The sequence below is a fragment of the Ostrea edulis genome, chromosome 4 (assembly GCF_947568905.1).
Source record: "Ostrea edulis chromosome 4, xbOstEdul1.1, whole genome shotgun sequence".
Classification (NCBI taxonomy): domain Eukaryota; kingdom Metazoa; phylum Mollusca; class Bivalvia; order Ostreida; family Ostreidae; genus Ostrea; species Ostrea edulis.
The window spans coordinates 74,095,105-74,112,865 of NC_079167.1; the positions used below are offsets into that span (position 1 = coordinate 74,095,105).

General features: G+C 35.0%; 1 protein-coding gene across 1 annotated transcript in view; it reads right to left on the reverse strand.

The window, feature by feature from the left end:
* The window catches only part of LOC125667929 (U3 small nucleolar RNA-associated protein 6 homolog), an 82,474-nt gene that overhangs the window by 12,728 nt on the left and 51,985 nt on the right, over nt 1-17,761 (reverse strand). The window contains exons 15-17 of the mRNA XM_048901615.2: nt 8,772-8,860; nt 5,707-5,784; nt 4,484-4,669 (exon numbers count right to left, since the gene is read on the reverse strand). Of these exons, the coding sequence (XP_048757572.2) occupies nt 4,484-4,669; nt 5,707-5,784; nt 8,772-8,860 (353 nt within the window). The remainder of the gene's footprint in view (nt 1-4,483; nt 4,670-5,706; nt 5,785-8,771; nt 8,861-17,761) is intronic.

Sequence of the window (17,761 nt, forward strand, 5' to 3'; positions counted from 1 at the left end):
GTGATTTGGAAATGTAATGAAACCTTTTAATCAAAATCTTCAGAAAATTGTCACTGGAAATTGAGCACAATCCTTTCATTAGAAGCTTTAAAAACCCTCCTGAATGACCAATATCATCAGTGTTGAAAAGATGTCCATTTCATTACTAGTACATGTCCATTCTGTAGCTCAGTAATTTACATATCGAGTTCTCGAGAGCAAGAACAAAATCAGCGAATGATGACAATGGGGAATATTGGATCCCAGTGACAGGATCAATTTGGACTTTGGAATAAAAGATCCTTCTTTTGAAAAGAGCCCTCAATCATTGACAGAGGGTAAAAGTCAGGCTAAATGTGTTTACACATCAAGGCAATACTGTAGCCTGGGTCTACAGTGTGTAACAATATTGGTCTTGTCTTGCAATAGACATCAACATAGCAAATGAGTCGACTGCTGGGAATAAACATTTACCATCAATATTTTAATGACAATCAATTTTTGTGTAAGTTTTCAAACACGGCTTTTGTCAATGACGTGTTAACTTTTGGAGTACTTGGGAGATAATGGCGAGCTGGATCTGAAGGTCACTAACTACAACAAGAGTTCCTTTCATCTGAGGGCTTTCCTAACAATTTGTCATCTTCCATTTCAAACGCTAAGACACAGGAGAAAAAAATCAATTAAAATATCCATATTCTCTTTTTTTCTACCTGAAGAAAAAGGGTCTGAGTCTCGAGTTTCTCAAATGTCAGTGTTTATCTCCCAATAAGACGTGTATTGAGAGTTTGATAGGAATATTGAAAAACAAGTCCTGTTTTCTGAAGCACACACTCTCCTGTGTTTATCAGACTAGATCAGGGTTGAAAGCCTAATGGTGGTAAAACATATGTTACTAGGCAGGCTGATAGTCTTTAAACAATAAACTACAAGGGTAATTAATGTTAGACAAAGGTAAAAATTGGCCAAGTCATCTTGAGGTCTATAAATGTTTGCAGGCTGACTGGGTCATCAGTCCTGTCTCAATAGTCCCTGAATGCTGCTGATGCTGTTTTAGTTCATGATTTGTGGTGATAGAAATTGATTTCTTCTTGTGTCAGGTTACTTTTTATGGCCTTCTGAAGGGGGTATCTTATTACTTATCGTAAATTTACTGAGGGTAAAACTTGGAGAGGAGCTCCCAGTATCCTGTGGTACTATTAAGCATAAAGTACTGTATCAGTGAGTAAATTTTGGATTTTTTGATTCCTGAGGAAATGCAGAGACTATACCGGTACTTCAGCAATATTTATACAGATTCTGTTTGCATGGAAGATTAATTTTGCAAATTTTCAACATATCACAAAAATTACCAGCCCTGCACTTTACAATCTACTTCAAAATATTTTATACAATATATCTAACTTTCCGTGACATGCAGGTCAATATAAGAAACTTATAGACCCGCTCACCCTCGCATTTTCATCTTTCCGAGTATAACTCTAAACTCCATCATTGCCACACACTCGTCATGAGGAATTTTCTTTTAATCATTTACTTACACAACAATTTAACAAGTTGTCAAAGAATTTTACTATCATTTCTTGTTCAAATAATTTTGCTATGTATTGAAATGTAAAACTTTAAGCCCCTTCTGTGGCCCTGGTCTGAACAAACATGTCTACTTTAATACATGAAGAAAAAAACCCACCCCTTCAGTTGCTAATTGAAAGTGTATAATTTTTTTTATAATACTTTATGTCCTTTCTATGTATTTAATCATTTCTAAGAGTTTTTTGAATTGTTTTATGTTATTAGGGTAATTATATCATTGAATTAGGTGCTATACATGTACATTAATAATAATAATTATGCATTTTAATTCTGACACTATGAATATTTTATTCACATGAATGTGCACATCAATTTTATATTATCTTTTCTCTCACATTTGTGAAGCCCTTTAGAGAACTATTATGCTGATAGGGCGTTATATAAATCTTTAAAAAAATCAATATATGCACCCAGGGGTGCATGAGCCGAGTTGCATGGGATACATTGTAAAGTCAGGAATGATATGGCATATTTATAATTGTTAAGAACTAATTTCAGTTTTAAACTTTTCCAGTTACTGTCCAGAAACCATATTTGTCTGAAGTTTTCAATCTATTTTCGGTCACTGTGACCTTGACCTTTGACTCTCCAAAATCAATAGGGGCCTTGCTTTGCTGGTATCCAACAATATATCCATGTTTCATTTGATTCAAATTAAAAGATTTTGAATTATCCTCCAGAAACCAAAATTTTTTGGAATTTTAAATCTATTTTCGGTCACTGACCTTGACCTTTGACCTGTTTTCTCCAAAATCAATAGGGGTCTTCCTTACCTGGTACATAAAAATATCTTTAAGTATCATTTGATTCGGATTTAAACTTTTTGAGTTATCATCCGGAAACCAAATATTTCTGAAATTTTCATTCTATATTTGGTCACTGTGACCTTGACCTTTGACCATTTCTCTCCAAAATCAATAGGGGTCTTCCTTACCTGGTACCCAACAATACATGAAAGTTTCATTTGATTCGGATTTCAAAGTTTCATTTGATTCAGATTTAAACTTTCTGAGTTATCATCCGGAAACCAAATATTTCTTGAACTTGAATCTCCATCATATATAAGGAATCTTCCTTGCTAGTTTTCGGTATTTCTGGTCCAAAGATTCTTGAGAAGATTTCTTAAGCACCCCACCCTATTTTCACTATTTGTTAATTACCTTCCCTTAGAAATGGCTGTGGTCCTTAATTTGAATAAACTTCAATCCCCTTTACAAGGGATGATTTCTGCCATATTTGGTTAAAACTGCCCTAAAGGTTCTTGAGAAAAAGTTGAAAATGTGAAAAGTCTACAGATGACATGCAGATGGATACAGACAGAATTTGATAAGACTAGAAAACTAACGAGTCAGAAAGGGTCCCACAATGAATACATCCATCGGGTGCTGTACCATTGAACTACGTGAATCTGGTCGGGTAACTGAATACAGAATGTTGGAATATTTTGTCTCCGATTCCGGCGCAGTTTTAATATTTAGTATGCCCAACGAGATCACGTTTTCTGCATAAAGTTGGGCAACTTTTCAGTAAACAAGTACTTTGTATCATTCAGATATAGAGAGTTCAGGCACAGTTTAGCATCGCTTTTGAAAGTTGAGGGGTGGAGAGCAAACGGAGAAAAAGGTGCCATTATATTTGAAGGAAAAAAAACAACCTTACTTGGCAAGAAAAGCAGTTCTGACGAAACCCCAAAAATCATAAGGGGGGGGGAGGTCCTTCAATAAATGAATGAATTCAGTTGGTTCAACCTTGCATTTCCACTACCTTGCACCACCACTATAATATAACAATTGACCAGCTGATAAATTGATCTATTCATGTACTAATAACAAATGTTACATGTGAAAATTACGCGATCAGTACGTCACATGTCAAGAAAACAGGAAGGGGGGGGGGGGGGGCCCAGAAATGTGTGAAGGGGACTTTTTCCAAAGAGTTCCAAAATTTTCTAGTTCCGATATCCCATATTGACATGGTTGGTACATCCACTCTTAATTTTTTTCCAGAGTCAAAGATAACATGTGCCATATACAGTGCCCTGATCTAATTCATATTTTAAAAAAATTAAGTCCCAAAACTCTGATAAATCTAAAAATAAAAAAGAGGTCTTCCCCTTCCTAACCATCGAATTAAAGTTGAACTTCGGTATCTTGAACATCAATATCTCAATCAGCATGGATATGTCCAAGTGAGTTGGAAGTCCCAACACATTTTTGTATGTTATTTCAACCTCAATACCTCAAACCTTCGAATATCTGAAAGTTTTTTCTTGGTCTAATTGAATTTGAGATAACAAGGCTTGACTGTAATTGAATTTGAGATAACAAGGCTTGACTGTATATGAAAATCTTCACAAGTAGTCTCAAGTTATTGTGTGCCATAGGAAGTGCTATTATCTTATCAATATTGAAAAATTTAAAGTTTGTAAAGACAAAGCAGATAAATTTGAAAATCCAAAGGGAGTTTTCCTCTGCCTAATCCAAGTATTATGGATAAAACTTATGAAATCTTCTCAAAGAAATGTAAGTTATTGCATGCCATATAAAGTTCTGACGGAAGGACAGGACAGATTGATTACTATAGGGCCCCAGCCATATGACAGGGCCCTAGGAAACTTCCTCAGGTGAGCTGCATCTACTGTTCTTATGAAAGTTATATGACCTAAGTATTCAGGTCACAAGGTCAAATGGTGTAAGTACTAAAGTACTAAATGAGTAAGACTCCATAGCAATCAAAGTGAGATCAACAGATCCGTGTTGGATAAGACACAAAAGAATGGTGTTTCATTGATGGTGCAATCCATCAAAGAATTTTCACTCTATTGATATTCTAAGTACATACACTACAGAAAATAATCGTATGCATTTCCTAATGATTAATACATTAATGAGATAATCTGTTTAATATTCACCCTTTCCGGCACCTTCTTCCTTGCCTTCTTGAAGGTCTTCAAAACAATGTCCTCTGGGAAATTGGTTTTTATCATGAGTTCCAGTCTTTGTTTCCATAGTAACATACATGTTGGATGTTCTGAGACTGCAGCCTTCAGAACCTGTTCTACCTGTGTGACCTCTCCAAGGTTAAGCAAAAGCTTGACCTAAAAATAGTTTTCAAAATACATCAATGAAAAAATGAAATGCATATTGTTCATCCTTATTTTGGTTAATTGTGCAAACAAGGAAGAGCGACAATTCTTTTTTAATCAAGCATTCATTCTATCCTATATGTAATATCTATGATAATTTGATTTTTTCTATCCTATATGTAATATCTATGATAATTTGATAATTGTAAGAGGACACTGGAAAGAGCAACATGTTTCTTATTAATTTTTAATATCTATGATAATCTGTTATTTGAAATGGTAAATCTACATATTAACAAGAATATACATATGACAAATGATGAAATGTGTGGGATGGAAAAAAAATCAAATCAAAGCGGGTTTTAGTGGGGTGATAAATTTGGCTTATTTTAGTGGTTTGGTATCACACACCCCCCCCCCCCCCCCCCCCCAAATTCTGATTGCTTAACTGTCTGAAATTTTTGCAAGAAAGATAACTCTGTTAAATAAACTACTGGGTTGTTTCAAGCAACAGTAAAGACTATTTTACATACACCGGTTGTTTCTGGCAACAGTAAAGACTATTTTACAGACAGAGGTTGTTTCAGGCAACAGTAAAGACTATTTTACATACAGAGGTTGTTTCTGGCAACAGTAAAGACTATTTTACAGACAGAGGTTGTTTCAGGCAACAGTAAAGACTATTTTACAGACAGAGGTTGTTTCTGGCAACAGTAAAGACTATTTTACAGACAGAGGTTGTTTCTGGCAACAGTAAAGACTATTTTACAGACAGAGGTTGCTCATAATTTTTTGGTGTTTTGGAATGCCATGTTCATCAAACTATATTCTGCTAAAGCTGTTTGTGTACCTACATGTATGAGTTAGATCATCACCTAAGTTTACACTTGCAAAAAACCTGCTAACCCCGTAACCTAAATCATACTTATACATCTAAGGATAAGGTAAATCATTGATTATGTGGGTGGTTGCAAATGTAACATACTTTGTATTAAATACCATTGATTGCATAAGTGATATCAATTGTGGCATACCACGTTTTTCCTTACCCATTTTTTGTACAAGTCTGTAGAGAGTGACGTTTTTCCTGCTGCAGTATTGAATATCTCCAATAGCGTGCCAGTCTCCTAGAAATTCACCAACAGAAAAAAAGTTATAGAGATCACATACAGTTAAACCTGTCTAAACTGACACCTGGGTATTCTGTTTTACTGTGAATTCCAACCCCATTTTCATTTTCAATTATCTTTTTTTCATTTACATTGTGCAATCCAACACAAAATTAACACATTTATCTCCTAGAGGATGGCAGATTTAGCAGATTTATCTCCTAGAGCATGTCGGACTGAACAGATTTATCTCCTAGAGGATGGCGGATTTAACAGATTTATCTCCTAGAGCATGTTGGATTTAGCAGATTTATCTCCTAGAGCATGTTGGATTTAACAGATTTATCTCCTAGAGCATGTTGGATTTAACAGATTTATCTCCTAGAGCATGTCGGATTTAACAGATTTATCTCCTATAACATATCGGATTTAACAGATTTATCTCCTAGAGCATGTCGGATTTAACAGATTTATCTCCTAGAGCATGTCGGATTTAGCAGATTTATCAGCTAGAGCATGTTAGATTTAATAGGTTTCATTGTAATTCAAAATTTCAAAGAACAGATTTTTTAAGCAGTTTTGTTGCAAATATTATGAAAAGCATAATATGAAAAGTTTAACAGAGACAAAAATCTTTTACAATTGCGAAAATCAGGTTATCAGTCAATTGTGCTATACATATATTTACATGTCCAATGTTTTTGCCTTTGACATCTTTACAAATTGTAATGATAACCATTTTCTCATGAATGCACTGCAATTGTGAACAATGTGCATAGAACTACAACACTTCATGCTGGCTTGGTTTTCATGAAGCACTAATGATTTGGATACACATACTTGTGGTGATGATTATTCATATTATTTTGATCCATTCACAAACTAAGACTAATGAAGTCATAATTACTGAGTACAAATAACATAAAAATATTTTTTTGCATTATATGTACTAAGATTACATGACGTGATTACGACTAGCTGAGTAGCTTATTGGCTTACACCTGGGGACATATTTCCTGAATCGAACATCAAATGAAATAAACCATTCAAGAAGGAAATCTCTCATAAAATGCATACATATCGTGAATGCAAGTCATAGCATTAGCCATTAAAATTACTGTACCAAAGGGGCCATAACTCATGCATAATTTGCTGCATCCATTTATATCCCTTGGATTTCATGCTCAATTTCGTGTCTCTAGGTTTGCATTGCATGGTATTTAATATCTTTATTATGCAATTAGACAAGAAGTTTAGTAAACACATTAGCACATTAGGATACCAATAAAAAGCTACATTACTTTTAATTTACAATAAATCCACAGATCTGTGTATGATGATGACACATGTATTACAGAAAATGAAAAAATAATCTTTTGAAGTTCAAGTTGCCTGTCTGGATCTTTTGCACTTTTAAAGCATAAAGTCAGAGATTAAATGCAAATAAAGAAAATGATTCCTCCAAACGTGCAAAGATGGATTTTACTGAATAAAAGATCTGAATCATCCTGACTGAAGAAAAATAATATTCACCGATCATACCGTATGCAACATTTATTGTACACAAAGACATCAAAGGCTAATGCCAGACTACACCTATTAAACGTTCCCCCATAAAATGATGAAAATCTTTTTTTATGAATATACTAATTCAATGTAGCCTCCCAAACATTGTACCTGCTGACATTTTTAATGAATGGTACACTCAAATTCTGATGGACGTGTAAGGCCACCCCAGTTTCATTCTATGTAATATGAAGAAAACAAAATTGAAATGGAAGAATTTTTGACAAAGATCATCATAAATGAAGCCTGACATTATACATTTTTGGGTATCTAATTTCATCGCGGCACCTGTTGTTAAGCAGACTGGGAACCAGTCTATGTGTCATTCATCAGGCTTAACAAGCCTCCATCACACCAGACTCGGCCATAATGCCACTTCCAATGCCAAGGATAATGAGTTACAATCTCAGACTATAAGTTTTTTTTATGGATGAAAGCTTGGTCCTTTGTGTGTAAGTAAAATGTCTGACAGCAATGTACACAGTCTTATACAAAACTAGAGAGGAACTCTGCTCAAATTAATTAGAATTTGCTGTCATTACAATTAATGATGGACAATTAACCAGAAAATGAAATCCCGGAGTCAAATGACACCACTCGCAGCAACGACACGAGAGATATCAATATAGAAATGGGTGGTATCACAAAGATGATTTCACAAATGTCATACTCTGACGTATCATTAAAATAGAATTGATTCGGGAAAGTGATTCGAAAAACATTTGCGTGTAAATATATCCTTTTTCATTAGTGTATCCTGACTAAATGAAAACCCACAGTAAAGAATATAGGCATAAAATGAGCTTGCATGATGTCACTCTACTAACACCCCCTTCTGACTCTCTCTTGAGTGGACAGAAAAATAATTCCTTAGCTAACAAATGTCTGCAGATTGAGTACAGATTACTAATGTCTATAGATTGAGTACAGATTCACTGACTAATGTCTGTAGATTGAGTAGATTCCCCGACTAATGTCTATAGATTGAGTAGATTCCCTGACTAATGTCTATAGATTGAGTAGATTATCTGACTAATGTCTATAGATTGAGTAGATTCCCTGACTAATGTCTATAGATTGAGTACAGATTCCCTGACTAATGTCTAGAGATTGAGTAGATTATCTGACTAATGTCTATAGATTGAGTACAGATTACTAATGTCTAGAGATTGAGTACAGATTACTAATGTCTAGAGATTGAGTAGATTATCTGACTAATGTCTATAGATTGAGTACAGATTCCCTGACTAATGTCTATAGATTGAGTACAGATTCCCTGACTAATGTCTATAGATTGAGTAGATTCCCTGACTAATGTCTATAGATTGAGTAGATTCCCTGACTTATGTCTATAGATTGAGGACAGATTCCCTGACTAATGTCTATAGATTGAGTACAGATTTCCTGACTAATGTCTATAGATTAAGTAGATTCCCTACCTGACTAATGTCTATAGACTCTTCATCTAGAGGTGACCTTTTCTCGATGATCTCAAAGCAAGCCACGATGTACAGGCTCCAGATCTCCTCTAAAAACAAAACAAAATCACATTCAATTGGTTTAAAATATTTTTTAAAAACTCTTTATTCATAATCTAAGATACTATAAACTAACTTTTAGTTGTGACAACTCTATTTCATGATTTACCAGAGATGAACTGGTTCGTGGCGACTAGGGTCTAATTTCAGCAACCGAGATTATCTTAAACAAATTAATACTAGGGGCAATGACAGGACTGCATGGTTCACAGTGAGAAATATTTGTGAGATTGAGGTTCTTGTGAACCTCATAAAAGTTTCTCACATGCGAGTAAAAGTTGGTTTACAGTATTCAATAAGTCACCCGGGCATTCTCAGAATATGATATTTCATTGCCCTGTGACCTTAAACTTGGTGACATGACCTTGATTCAAAATCATGCCACAGCAACAACAGAGTTAAAATTCAATCCTTCAGAGGGGAGCAAAGTTAATAGCGTAGATCTAATTTTGTGACAGGAAGACACAAAACAATAATGAAAATAATGCCTCCATTCCCACTTGGGGTAGGAGTGGGGGGTGGGGTGGGAAGGGGTGGAGGAGCCACTCAGGGGGGTAAGGGGTGAGGCAGAGGAGGGGGTATTTTTACTTCCTTTATTTGTTAGATCTGGTGCAATTTTTAGCTGTATCTGTCAGATACATGTAATGCAACCTACATAAAAAGTCTTTAATAAAGCAATTTCTAAACAACATATTCTGATACATCAATCTGACTTGTCAGTAACTTAAAACCCTTATTTTGATATAATTGATCTGTTTTTTATCATGGCATTGCATTATTCAGAGACGATCTCCGACAAGGATCAATGGATTAAAGATGTAGACAACACAGAGTAATTATTTTTATCTATGTCAATGCTACTACTAATTGCCGGATAGGTGCATATTGGTGCCAGTGAATATCCTGTAAATAGTCCCCTCTGTGTTCAATATGAAAGTGCTGCACCCACAATATCACTTAAATAATACCTGATGTGACAATTATGATGTTTGATCAATGAACCTTGCAGAGACTGAACAAGATAAAATGGATAGAATGTCGGAATCTTTGAAGTACTGCCTGTCAAGTGTTAGTACACATCGCATCAACCAATAGAGTCCCAATGCCCAGGAATGGTACAGACAGTAACTTTGATGTTCAGAATTATGGCGTAAAAACAAACACTGCATTCAAACCATCATTTCCAGGCCCTCCAACATCCATACAAAAAAAAAGTCATAGCAAATTAACCACAGCCGATCACATGACTGGCACATATTGTACGTGTATTATCCTATTTATAAAGTTATTGTACTGTCTGACATAATCATACTCGATAATGGATAATTTATTACATCGTTGCACAATCATAAATTAGTGTTTTCTTGTTCAGCATCAAAGGAACTATAACAGAAATCCCACCAAAAAATAAATGCACACAGTACATTACCAGAAATCCCACTAAAAATAAATACACTGAGTACATTACCAGAGTTCATTCTTTTATTTTTTACTCTCTATGAAACAAAATCTCTAACATGGAGTATAGCAAAGTTTCTACTATAGTGGACTCTCAGACATCTGGACAGCACATATCCGAATGTAAAGTTTCTACTATAGTGGACTCTCAGACATCTGGACAGCACATATCCGAATGTAAAGTTTCTACTACAGTGGACTCTCAGACATCTGGACAGCACATATCCGAATGTAAAGTTTCTACTATAGTGGACTCTCAGACATCTGGACAGCACATATCTGAATGTAAAGTTTCTACTATAGTGGACTCTCAGACATCTGGACAGCACATATCCGAATGTAAAGTTTCTACTATAGTGGACTCTCAGACATCTGGACAGCACATATCCGAATGTAAAGTTTCTACTATAGTGGACTCTCAGACATCTGGACAGCACATATCCGAATGTAAAGTTTCTACTATAGTGGACTCTCAGACATCTGGACAGCACATATCCGAATGTAAAGTTTCTACTATAGTGGACTCTCAGACATCTGGACAGCACATATCTGAATGTAAAGTTTCTACTATAGTGGACTCTCAGACATCTGGACAGCACATATCCGAATGTAAAGTTTCTACTATAGTGGACTCTCAGACATCTGGACAGCACATATCCGAATGTAAAGTTTCTACTATAGTGGACTCTCAGACATCTGGACAGCACATATCCGAATGTAAAGTTTCTACTATAGTGGACTCTCAGACATCTGGACAACACATATCCGAATGTAAAGTTTCTACTATAGTGGACTCTCAGACATCTGGACAGCACATATCCGAATGCATCACCTCCTGGATGACTCTTCTTGGGAACAGACTTTCTTAACATTATTTTGTGTTGTTTGTTCTGAATTCTATGCTCTGATCCAGAGGGTCTCTCTTTTTACCACAAAATCCATTTTTCCACTATATTTTGTTTCATTTATGCGGCGGTAACATTAAATTGGTTTTTCAACTCTAGTCAGCTTTTCTGACCTGGTGTTATTTGTTGTAAAAACACTGACCTGGCTGCCAGTTTCTGTCTTTAAAAAATGATCGCCTAGCTGTTATCACTGCCTCGCTGTGAAGTTAATTATAGGGAATTATCCATGGCATGAGACTCTCGCTTGTCTTGATGTGTGTTCAACTGTATGTCCAGTTTTGCTATGAGAAATTCTTTTTCCATATAGTACCGTAGATTAAATATCCATAAAATATTTGTTTAATTAGAGTAGCAACATGGATAATATTGGTTTACATACTGCTATTTATAGACCTGATTCTGATGATTTTCATTGTTCTCTATGCCCAGTATTTTACACCTAAATCAAAATTTTATTACATGTACCTTGAATTTGTAATTTGATGACATTATAATATTACATTCAATCAAAACTTAATTGAATACATACGAGCACTAATATGTGAACTCGCTTGGGATCATTAACATATAAGTGCAGTTCGTTTTAGCATGGATGAGCATTTAGACTTAATAAGTATAGCATGCTTTGGTAAATTTATCACCTGACTTGGGAGAGTTTAATCATTAATTATCTTAGGCAATCATTATCATGGCCATGCCACACAAACGGAGTGTTGCATTCAATGTCGGCCATCACATCCCTTTCACTATAGCTACCATGACTACAACCACTGAACAAGAGAGTGCGAGTTGGGATTTATTATTTTTTAGATATTTATAGTACATACATACTGAGTACATGTCATTTAATTGTAGAAATGTCAGTTGTAGTCTCTAATTGTGTTATGTAATGGTGCTATTGTTAATAAAGTTTATCTTATTACATGTATTGCATAAAATTAATACATGTGTAATGTTTATTTTATTTGAATGAATGTTGTGTAATAGTGCCATAAAAATGTTATAGCAGAAATCAAGGCATTTCAGGTATCCGGACGCTTCATTTTTTCGGACAATTTGGCTGGAAACAAAAGCATCCGGATCAATGAGGCTTCACTGTACCTTATAAATTATCAACGAATCCCTGATTGAATCATCTTTCCTCAGTAACTAATTAAGGTTGTTACAAGGTATCATAAACGACACAGACGAACTTTTATGAACTTGAGTTTATGTACTATATATATCTATAATACTGATCGATCACATCTTCAGCTTAAAATCTCATCAAGAATATTTCACTCAAATTAAGATGACACCTGCAGCTATGTGTAATATCACCTTAGCTATATCTGCCCAGTGCTCTGGCCCCCAATGCTGTGTGAGGTCCTTTCTTGAGCCAGTATCTACTACGACAAAGGACGACAGATTCAAAGGATGACCCACGACCTTCACCCTAAAAACAGAGCGTTTGGTGAGAAAGGCATCATCCTCCCTCTCATTACACACATTCCTTACACTAAGTGTCAGTGTTTCACAAATTAAGAAATCTTTTCCAGAAGGAATAGTAATAATGAAGTTAAGAGACAGCAGCTCTAAAATTCTCAAAAGCAACATTACAAAGCGGAGAGCACGAAGTCTCATTATAAACACGCTGAAGAAAAAAGACATGTTGAAGCACTAGTGACCAATAAATCTACACCATAAATGGAGTTTTTTTTATTCCACCCATCCTATTGATGGGAACTGATGCCAAAAGAAATGTAAGCATCTCAGATGACCAATAAAACACTGAAATGTGAAGTCTGTGGAGTCAAGACTCTCACCCCAAGGGCTTCAGGAAGTGCTGTGCAACATCCTCCTCAAACACTCCAATCCTCCGATAGACGCCTTGAGAGAAATCTTTAAGGCTTTTGCTGACAGAAGCATTCTAATTCCTTCATGTAATGCTATTTTCTGCAGAATTCTATCATAAGATTTTTAACAAGAACTGAAAATGGCTTTTGTCCCTTTGAGAATACAGGCAGCTGCAGTTTGATATAAATGACTGGGGGGAAAAATAATGAACGAGTTTTAGACTTTCAGAGCAGGACTTTAAATATAGTAACATCTGAATTAAAGAAAATTGCATCTCTATCTGATTTTTCAAGACTAACATCTAATACTCAATAGCTCTGTTGACATCTAATTCTTAACTAACCACCTTTCTGTCTCCTTGAAATAATCAATAAAAACAATATTCTTGTTTAATCTGAAGTTACTTGTATTCATCAATTTGTCAGCTTCTTGAAAACTGATTTCTTAATGAAATGAAGAGTGAAAAATACATCAGATTTATCTTCATAACAACATAAATTGCACTGCAATCCAAGAAATCTGGCAAGATGAATGATTTTGCTACTGTTTTTCATCACCCCCAGGAAGTCACCTTCAAATCAAGTCTGCGATTCTTAAGTGAAGCATTCACAGTTTCACTGGAACCAATTGTTTCTTTCCAAATAATCTTCTTTTGCATTTCTTCAGATCATACTTTCCAAACTATCAATATTGCTTAAATTTTGAATTACTGACATGAAATCAATTTTCTGTCATTGTGCACCATCCAAATATCAGCCTAAACCCTTTAATCCGGATACAAAACAAAAAAGCCTTTATTCCTCATATGGATGTTATTGAATTAGCTTTTAATGGGGGCATGACATTTATCTTGATTCTCCAAGCAAGAAAAATCCCCAGGGACATATTTTAAACAAAGGAAAAACTAGTTGTGGTCTTTCGATTTTCCCCCCTGATAAAATAATTAACATGTCATCTCCGTGTGTTTTGCCTCTGCAGAATAGCCATAAACACCTACCCCCATTAAATACTACAAAAGAACCCCATCTTGTTTCTTTTCTTCTAATTCAATCAAAAATAATTATCTGACCCACCCGACTGTATAGAGCAAATTTCTAGAAATGGAGCAAGGGAATTTCTTATAGAAAATCGTCACTTTTATTCAATGTTACAATTATCACCATTGAAATTTATACCCCTAAATTTTCGGTGCCTAATCCAGCATTAAGGTGGTTCGGCTGTCTAGTGGTGTGAATTCTGGTGTACTGCTGACATTAGGCGGATTAACTAGCCTCACTTCCAATCCCAACAATATCCAAAATATCTGGCTGTTAATTGAGCAAGAAGTCCTAAATCATCTCTTGACCCGATAAAAATTCAGGTCTGTGACCTCGACAGCATACCACACAGAACATACCTTTCCAGTTTTTGAAACTCAAAATTAAAATTTTCTTCCAATTAGTAATTTGATCTAGTAATACCTTTCCTTACCAATCAGAAAGAGGCCTGTTACTTTCATGTTGAAACAGACAATTTTGTATCATATATATTTAATAGTGATATGCTTCCATATCTCAGATTTTGGCAAACTGGTAGCCAATATTCTAACACACTCCTCCTTTATCAGATTGAAATTTATCTAAAGCTGGTCAAATGATGTATTACCTTAAAGTTTTTGTAGGCAATTTGTTTGCTGTAAAGTCCAATCAATACCCCTCACACAAAACCTAAGAAAACTTGGAATGAGGTTGCATAAGCTAATTTAAGGAGTTGATCAACAACTGAAAAATAATCCAATTTAATTTTAAAAAACAGCCTTTCAATGGCATTGATGAAGATAAAAGAGGCAATACTTGTTCCTGAAGTAATTGCACTCTTCCACTTTCTTAGGAATAAATTTGGAAGAGAAGTTTTTTCCCTGTAGGGTGATAACCTACCAGGCACCACGTGGCACCAGAGATTTCACTAATCTTGGATTACTTTGGTTTCTTACACTACAGGACAATGAAATATATTAATCACCTGTCAATTATTTATACACCAACTTCATCTTCATTTTCTCTTAATTGCTAAATTCAATTACAGACAGAACGACTTAATTGTTACGTGACAGGCTATACACAATCTTCTGTACAGATAGTGGTGTGTGTAGTACAATATGGCTTCCAGCAGTCTCCAAAGGCACTTTCTTCAATGAATTCATTAACCTTATTCTGCTTTCCCTCCATAAAATTGTCCTTGTGTGTTCGCCAAAACATGAATGAAGCTAGTGCTGCATGCTGTCCAAGTGCAGTCTAATAATTTCCAGAGCTGAGTCCATTGTTTGTCCCCCTGAATTCTGCCTCTCAGGAACATTAGGGGCATTATCAAAGGGAGACAAGACTATACTGATGGAGCGAATAACATTAACATACTATATATTCCATCCAAATTCTCTCAAAATGTAGGACATGTATGTAAGTCTGAAGTAAAATCAGAAACCCATCCAGAGCATTCATCAGTATCAGAAGTACAACTAGATATTAGGCCTTAACTCAAAAATTTATTAAATGGGTAATAAAATCCTCTGGGTGTCAAATCTAATTGATTTCCTTTAAAATTGAAGTCTTCAACTCCAATTTCTTTCTTAACTGGTTAAAACAGTAACACTGTCAATGGAGAAATCATTTAATCCATCATTCTATCTGTCTTCACAGTGGGTGAATTATCCTAGTGGTGAAGGATCAGGCTAATACCCAGCTGTTGAGGATATATGACAGCCAAACATTCAAGCTAAGGTTCTCAGTGGCAACTGGTGGGTCATTAGATACACCCATACTACCCCACTGCTTTTGGGACATTAGATACACCCATACTGTCTTACATTAAAAATCCCATTATGTATGTGTCTGTTCTCAAAATACATGGAATGTTGCAAAATGTGCACCCACAACATAGGGTCATTAAATGAACATGCATTTACATGTATCTAAGATTTTTTGGCCGGATTTTTCAGGTTTGGAATCTTTAATATTCATGATGACTGATAAGATTGCTTTTCTGAGTCGAAAGAGAAATGATAAACATTACATGGTGCGGAATAACTGCTGTAGACCAATTAATTCGGTGTATTGAATTCAATCTCTAACAAACATTATGTAAAATTTATCTCTCTCCCTTGTAGGCTGGCCAACGATAACGGAAGAAATCCGTAAAAACCAAACACGGCTCTCCATATACAAGGAGGTATTTTTTGGCACATGACACTTTGTCAACACTGTTGATAGTGAAGCATGTTGATATTGAACTATTCAGTCCGATTTCTTCACTGCAAACCAAAGCACTCTTCATGCACAGTCCAAACAAATTACAAAATTATCTCCCCTTGAGCAAACAAAGACCTAGCCTTTCACATTTGCGAAAGTACTCCTGTGCAAAATTTCATGACCAAGATATGTAACGTAATCCTAAAATTGATTCAAAATGACACATATGATCAATTCTTACTCAAATTTAAGATGTAGTTTAACAAAAAAAATTCAGCAGTCGTGTAAGCTGAGTTTTGTGAAGAGATTATAACATTGTGTTATTAATCCTTGGTGGGTCGCAACAGCCCTTATTGAGGGGTACCTATTGACATTGAGTTTTCACGACAAGCATTCTGTTTAATTTCACCACCACAAAACCAATATAGAATTCATAACACATCCCTAACTGAATGTATGAAACATCATGTATGGCAGAAACTATTGAGTTTTAATTTGTCTTTCCCAACAAACATGCTCATTCAATTCTTTGTGTCTTTATATTGAAATATAATGAAATCATTCCTCCTGAATACATGCATGTTTTTAATATATCTCTCTTTACAGCTAAACATATACAAAGGCTTGTCTGAGAAATATTTAGAAAAATCAACCATAGTGAAACTTATGAATTTCAAAGACAAAATCATATGATAGATAATTTATATCTATCAGATCTCTCTCTCTCTCCTCTCTCTCTCTCTCACACATATATATATATATAAAATAAAAATGAAAAATATCACAAAGCTGATAGAGTATACTCGACTAGTTTCTTTAATTCTTCAATTCTTCAGGAGTTATATATATATATATATATAATGCATTTTAATAAAAATTTGAATATATGCCCATCTTCTAATTTTACAACAGTATCCCCCCTTTCAATATTGATCACTGAATATTGATAAGGGATTTTTGGTAGTGTATGTTACATACAGCTTTTCAGGACATATGGGACAATATTTCAATTTTTTTTATCCACTCCTTCCTCTTTTTTTAATGTTCAGTATAACTGATTATCAAACGTTATGTCAACATCTCATTTTGAGAAAACTCTCTCCCTTGTGAAACTTAAATGATTTATTAACTGTTTTTAAGTGCACCATAATGTTTCACTGCAGCTCAAAATAAATAACACCCTATTTCCTGAAGCACCACACACCAATGTACCTCTGTGTTTTCTTTCTTTTTAGTTGATTAGAAAAAAAATGTTTATTTTTCATGTCTTCTAATTTTCTGGGCTATCCAAACGGCCTGCAGATAAAATTCGGAAACCGTAATACATATTTAATCTGAAAATCAAACAGAATATCGATACACATCCACCCCTTCTAAGTTCCATATCAAAACATGATACCTGACAGCATTTACATAGGGAATTGATTTTTTAAATGTGGATTCTGCATGGATTGGCTGTCTGTTGCAT